Source organism: Eptatretus burgeri, chromosome 12, assembly GCF_056783735.1.
Source record: "Eptatretus burgeri isolate ZD-2024b chromosome 12, Ebu_testis_v1, whole genome shotgun sequence".
NCBI classification, from domain to species: Eukaryota; Metazoa; Chordata; class Myxini; order Myxiniformes; family Myxinidae; genus Eptatretus; species Eptatretus burgeri.
In genome coordinates, this window is record NC_140972.1 from 95,525,455 (window position 1) to 95,532,954 (window position 7,500).

The 7,500-nt window shown below is 45.2% G+C and overlaps 1 protein-coding gene across 8 annotated transcripts in view; it reads right to left on the bottom strand.

Moving 5' to 3' along the window:
- LOC147016183 (pyridine nucleotide-disulfide oxidoreductase domain-containing protein 2-like) overlaps window positions 1–7,500 on the bottom strand; it is a 66,254-nt gene that overhangs the window by 22,103 nt on the left and 36,651 nt on the right. For all 8 annotated transcript variants that reach the window (XR_015050051.1, XR_015050050.1, XR_015050052.1 and 5 more), the window contains one exon: window positions 1–3. This exon is cut by the window's left edge and continues 139 nt beyond it. Coding sequence is in view for 5 of the 8 variants with exons in the window: in XM_085848971.1 (XP_085705097.1) it covers window positions 1–3 (3 nt within the window). In the remaining 3 variants the exon portion in view is untranslated. The remainder of the gene's footprint in view (window positions 4–7,500) is intronic.

The window sequence follows — 7,500 nt, forward strand, 5'->3', positions numbered from 1 at the left end:
TAACTAAAAGGAATTGACATAAGGTGGACACACTTCATGAAATCAGTTCAGATATTTTTCCAACACAAGATCAAGGCTGATTAAAGGACAAGGTGATGGAGGGTAAAAAGGCTACGAACTGACAGTGAGGTGGACACAATAAGTAGGGGAATGAACGAACAGGAAAAGAGGAGAGGTTGAGTGGAGGAAACACAGTATTCTGCAAGGAAGAGGGTTGCACTATGTTAGGTAGGATTAATTTGGGGAGAAAACATTGCAGATCGGGATTGGGATCGCATTGACATGGTTGCACATTGCCTGCTTGAAGCCCTGGAGCGAAGAGCTGTTTTGAACAGCTTCAGAAAAACGTTTCCATAAACGGAAAAAAGAGGAACAAAAGAGTTGAGGTGCGAGGAAAGCCTGGATTTTGGTAGTTGAACCTTGAAAGGGTTAATGTAAGTTTGGGTGTGTGCTGGAGGAGAGGTTTGGAGGACTGAGACAGCAGATGCAGCTCGACTGGAGGAGAGGTGGTAAAAACAAAATAAATAAAAAAACACACCAATCTGTTTGTGACCTGTCCAACAAGAAAAAAATATATTAAAGAGACCACCGACTTGTCTGTGACGTGACAGCAACGGGCCTTGTGCTTCACCTTCATCACAAGAAATGCCAATAACGTCGATTGGCTAACAAGTTCAATTGGCTTCCAAAACGCTTTGGCTTTACTCATTACCCAGCAACACCACGTCTCCAGGTTTGCCAAATACACTTACGATGGACACAATGTATACTTTTTAATGTCAACTGAATAAACCACGGCTAAGATGTCATGTTTGATTGTTAAATCCCAAATAAGTAAGTAATAAACTGTTTTTACTAAGTGTAAATACGAGTGAGCTCTTCATCTTCCTGTCTTCTTCAGCACATCTTAATGTTCACGTGGCATTAAAAATGGGGAATTTGTTTGATAGAGAATTTTAATTACTGAACTAAATTTTAATTACCCAGGGGAATCGTACAATGTATTTTGGACTCGAGGAGAAAGTAAGGATTCTTTGCTGGAATATTAGCTTTGTGTTTGTGTTTGTGTCCCTTTTTCCTTGTTTGAATCGATGGCTTGGCAAAACCAGCTCTTGCCAAAACTGTTCTCGGTGTTGCTTCTGAAGATGAATTAATGAGGTGTTAAAAAGGACAATAATAACCTTCTTTCTGTAAAACAACAGTGTCTGAAATGGCGTCAACCCCTGGCTGGTCTCACATGTGATGGAAGATGAGATGTGAATGATAACGATTCACCCAGAATGGGTCTTAAACCGATTTCTCATCCACCGATAAACATAGCAGGTGAAAGAACGATGTTCTAACCTCGCCGAGATGGAAATACCTCAACCCTCACCTTCTTGACCTGCCACCAGTGGATACAAGGAATGGGTTCAGAAGGGGGAAGGTTGGTCTTTGTGCTCCAACGTTTTAACCATCCTGAACCTCCATGTTGCCGTCTAAAAGTCCTCTTCTGATGTTGTCTTTGTCTCTGCGCTCTCCTTCTGCCATCTTCCAAACTGGCTGTCACATTGCAAGTTATGGATTCACAGCTCCGTCATTGTCCAGACCTTGGTGGCCTATTCGAAAAGACAGTGATGCATGTTGTGCACTTGCCTGCCGGCATTGGAGGCTTGAACTACACACGCCACGTCTGGTATTGAGAACTGCCTTGGGCCAAACAAATTAGTCTCGTTTGTGATTAAGTGCTTTCTTCTGAACATATACCGCAACAAAAAGAATGGAGAACGAATTAAAAAACTGGAAGCAATTCATTCCAACGCATATACAAGCTTAAGCTCCTTCGTCGAACAACAAACAAGCCGGTGTTTGTATATGGACACTATGTTGTGTTCCAAACATCTCAATTTATGTGAATTGCTCAACTTGACAGCTGTGAATGAACCCTTGTTTGTGAACAAACAGCTTGTTCTTCTCTTCTGTGGTTTGTGTGTTGCACTCAAGTTTGTGTTTGTGTGTTCATGCATCCATGTGGTCATCTACGGCTGAAGGAGTTGGCGTGGCAGCCAAGGCACAGAATGCTGCAGTGACATCAGTGACCTCATCACAGGCTTTCCAGGTTTCCCATGCTTTTTTCTTCCCCCTGCATCCGAAGCTTGAAACGGTGTCGCATCCAGTGAGGACATGGAAGAATGGCAAACCTCGACACTTGTTAGGTCCCAGTGCCACAGACATCTCGTGAGCTGCCAAGAACCTGAAGTTCTTTCCTGTGCCAAAAGCAACCCAGAGCTCATCAATGCCCAGACGTCCAGCTGCTGTCACCGCAAGGACCACGACATCAGTGTCTAGTGTACAGATCGACACTTTGCTGTATCCCTGCCTCACAGCATCTTCAGCATGGAGTAGCATTCTTGTGTCAGCCTCTTCATGGCTACAAGGGGCAAGACCAGCAACATTTCAGGCCTGCGTACAAACCACATCTTTGTGGTGGGTGCTGATGACTTGTTTGTCTGTGTCTGTTGTTGCTACTCTGGTGGCTAGGAAGTCAAACAATTCCATCTTGTTCTCATCTGTGCTAAGAAAGGTCTGCCGGTTTCCAGGAATGGAACTAGATGGCTCGACTCGTCTCCTGATGCCTTTGCCTCGCTTCTTCCTAGTGTCTGCCTTCAAACTGTCTGTGAGATATACATCCCAGACAATATCCATCCTGCTCGTATGCTGCAGCTGAGGCTGCAGCTCCTCCGTGTCCGGAAAATATGTCATGATCCGGTGCTTGAGTTTGGTCGAGTGAACACGTCCAGTCAAGACTGTTCCAAGCTGTTTCAGCCGGTTGTTGTACAGACTTGTTAGGTCTGCCAGCTTGAACACTGGTGCCACAAGAGCATCCATGCGGGCATCATCGATGTAGGACACCAGTTCTCTGAGAGCTATGCCATGATTGATATCATCCTGGTCATCCAAGGTTCTCTTTGTGTCCCTTGCTTTGTTATAGAGGGAAACCAGACACTTCACATGGTTCAGGGCATCTTGCGCCATCATATCTCCAGCACTCAGTTTAGCAATAAGTGGCTTGTCTTCTAGTTTCAGAGCACATTTCCTGACTCGTCTGTCCAGGTCAAAGGTAGAAGCTTTGCGCAAAGACTCGTTACCTGCTGGCTTGTCACAAAAGAAACACGTTTCGAGCAGTGACTCTGTGCGGTCCACACTCTGACGGGTATACTTTCGTGTCACGCCTTCAGTATCCCCACTGGTTGTTTTCCTCTTAGCTGCCCGAATCAATTGAGTTTTGTTGTATTGTAGTCTGCACGAATCATGCCACTTAGCCCTGTGGTGCTGGAAGGTGGACTCAATACCCTCACCATCGTCCAAGCGGGACATGTCGAGAGATTTTGGCAAGCAGTCGATCTCACTGAACCTGAGGAGGTTGTCTGCCAGAGTCTGGTATCCAGACCCTGCTGTGCTTCGCTTGGAGTCAGCTGGACAATGAAGAGGCTCAGCGGTGTCCATCTGACACACCACACATAGGTTCCAGTCTGTCTGGTTAATTGATGTAACAGATGTACTTGGCCCTCGCTGCTGGGGGTCTAATAGTTTGAAATGCTTGGCCATTGTCTTGAACCACCACCAATCAGTCACTGTAAAATTGGGAAGAACCACCACCAAGCAGGGGATTAGTCTTTGGGTACACTACAGTGGAGTTATCACCTGAAAACAGAATAGCAAAGTTAAAATGTTTTCAACTACGAACCCCAGCCCAGAGGAGATGCATATATACACAATGGCGATCTTGGGTGATTGTCACTCGATGTCCCCAATAGGCCACCATACATTATTTCTTTGTGCTGGACAGGACCTTGTTAAACCCAATTCAATATGAACACACCATTGTAGTTTGAACATTTCTATTATGCAATCATGAAAATTAATACAGTGAGTACATCAATATCGATTTCGCAAATTTATGCATATAATCGCGACATTGCCAGCTACCAGTATGTAATTAATAATGGAAATATTCATGGAGTCTAAGTTCCTTTCACCAAATTTGATTTTTGATCTATTTATATTTCCAGAAACAATATTCAGGTAACATTCACATGCATGATCATATTGCAGAGCTCTTGTTCCAGCCATGCATTATTGCGATGGTAAACTGTTATCTGTGTCCCTCATAGACCACCGTAGATGCATTTTTTAGTCAAATATGAAGTAGATAATGAAGCATGTGCATACTAGTTGATAATAATCATATTATACTCACTACATTGTGTTTTGCACCAAGCACATATGACTTTGCTGACCTTGCAGGCAGAATTTGTTATTCATGACAGCCATTTTGTAAAATGGCCACCATTTTGACCCTAGAGGTAATTTGGAATGTCCCTATATCCAAAATGTTTCCTAAGGGTATGCTATAACTGTGTACCAAATTTCATGCTTGTATCATCAAAGGCACAAAACTACGAGAATATTTCACATATCTGCTGGACTATGTACCTTACCAGTTGGGGAAATAGAACCCGGGTTACAGACTGGTTATGTCAGATGCCGAGCGTTTTCTGCCAGTCTGTAACCATTTGGTTTTATATGCCAATCGAATGGATCGTTCCTTGACGCGACACAAATTAATCCATAGCGGCAACTTCATACGAACCAACCAGATTTATTGGGGAACATCGGGGAACACGACACAAACAAAACATTCACGACAATGTTTTTATTAACAATCTTTAACCCGTCCTTAACTAGGGAACTACAGACTACAGGGTTCGAGGGGGTCCCTACCGAGATATGCCTTAAACAACGTGCAAACAAGACAGACGGACAGCATGCATGCAAGACAGAGTACTTGTTGATGTTTCATGGACGAGAGGACAGTGTCAAAAGCACGAATGTCGCTGGCAACAAGCAGATCTCTACGGATTCGAGCGCCCAGCACGAACACGCCACGTCTTTCTTTTCCGCACCGCACGCGGTCTCCGTGTGCTCTGACCCCACGTAAGGTTGACGATGGGCCTCAGCTGATCCCTCTCAAGGTCCAGCATACAAATCCAGGCCTGGCCTGTTCTCCAGACAAGGCCCAAATAGACGTGTCGGGCTCCGGCAAGCGGATCGACAAAAGTGTCGAGCCGTTGGTGTGAGCAGGGACCGTCAGAGGCTCCGTCGTTTCCGAGCTTGCCTTCCCGCTTCGAAGCCTGACTTCTCAACTCCGTCCTCTCAGCTTCTTTCCGTAGAATCACCTTTTCTTTCCTTTTCCATGCACACCTCTCAAAGCCGGCTTCCATCTCTCTCACGGCAGAATCACCTCCTCATAAGAGTCGATCGCCGACTCGACGTGCAGGCCGCCTCTCCCACTGCCCCAAAAATGCAGACTCGACGTGCAGGCAGGTTCAGCGTCTCGCCGGGATCCAACACTGCGCCTCCTTCATTCGCTCCGAAAACACAGGCACGCCTCGAGAGCGACTGTTTCCACACACTGAACCCTTTTACAAAGCCTTCCTTTGCTCGCTTCAAAGCCACCCTGACCACGCCTCAAAAACCCGACTGTTTTTCAAACTGAACTCCTTTTTTACCTTCGCATTCTGCGAAAGGTTATGTTTTGGTCGGCGTGTATTTATTTATTTATTTATTTATTTGTAATCTTGTGATCGTACAACTCAAGAAGTATTAAACCGAATTGCATGAAATTTGGTGGGATGAGTGGTTATTAGCCAGGAAGCATTCGATTATATTTTGGGATCGTTCGGGTCAAAGGTCAAGGTCAAGGTCACAAAAAGGTCAAAATCGTCTTTTTACGATAACACGGTCAATTTTTATTCAATTTGCATGCAACTAACGCCAAAATGTTCAGAATTCAACGCCTCATCTTGTGATATGCAATATGACACAATGACGCCCATACTCTTGTTACCGGTTAGGGGTCAAAGGTCAGGGGGGTCACGACCTTGAAAAATATGCGGTTTTTGTCATAACGCGGTCAATTCTTGCCCGCTTTACATGAACCCAGCACCAAGATGTTCAGAACTTAATGCCCAATCTTGTGACACAATGACGTCATAACACATGTCACCGGTTGGGGTAAAATGTCGGGGGGGGGGTTCACGCCCTTGAAAAATATGTGGTTTTCGGCATAACTCAGTCAATTCTTATTCGATTTGCATGAAACCAGCATCAAATAAGATTACCTTCTCTTGTTGAAACGTTGTATTCACCGAGCTTGCGAGTGAAGACTCGCCAAAACGACGTGAGTTGATTGTTGTTTAGTCCGTAGCCCCCGAAAGTCGGGGGGGGGGTCATGACATTATAGATATGTGGTTTGAGTCATAAGACCATTCATATGAAACCAGTTCCCCACACTCATACCAAGAACAAAAAAAGTAGTGGTGGCGAAGGTATGCGCTCTATGAGTGCCTGTTCTAGTCTCTCCAGTTTCTCTTTCGTTCGCTCGTTTCGAACCCGAGGATGACTCTCTCAGCGAAGCCAACAAGACTCTTCCCCTTCGCTCCACCTCCCTCTCCAGGCCACTCTCCCTCAGCCGACTGGGCGGGGCCTATCGTCCGGAGAGGGGAGGAAGAAGTGGGAGCCTTCGTTCCACCACCACCGCACAAACAATAAAACAGCCTCTTACTTCTCCCGACACACATGCAACGTCCATTTTACCAACCGACCCAGCTAAACATGCATTAAATGGGGGATCTGAGCTAATCCTATTTTTAGCAGCATACAAAGGGCCATTTCCGTAACAATATATTATGATCAAGTAATGACTTCATTTAACTTGAATTTTGATAAAAAGCAAATACAGGTACAAGGGCATGGTAATATATATATATATATATATATATATATATATATATATATATATATATATATATATATATATATATATATATATATATATATATAAATATATTGTTGCGAATTCGCGCCTGCCGGCGTGCGATCGGCTGCTCGACTCGAATGGTGGCCACCTCGCTCAGCGGAACGGACAATTCCCGGAACACCGGGAGCCAGTCACGGGTGGGGGGTTTAACCCCACCACGACCGTGCCAATTGCCCACCTGCGCAGGATCTGGTTGCTCGCCAAATTCAATCTACCTAAGTACCTGCACGGATGGTCGACCAGGCGATCGTATCTCGCCGCAGGCCGACTCCGGACACGAACCGCTTAAGCGGTCCGTTCCGTGCTATCGGGATAACCGGGTGGTGTTATCGTCGGCCTCGACGGTTCCGATTAATTATCGGGTGTATTAAGCCCACTACGAACCCTTTACGTGAAGCAGGATGGAGAGGCAATAAAGAAAAGACGAAGCGAAACGGGAAAACAGTTCACACAATGCACATTGATTACGCGACACACGGAAAGCACACATATACAGCCAAACAGTCAGAATGCACCTATATCAGGAAAACAAAAGAAACAACGACCCAGAGTTACAACCGAATACGCGAACACACGGCAACACTTATACAGTTCTACTTTACAAGACACGGCGCCGACACACATTTACTTAAAAGCAA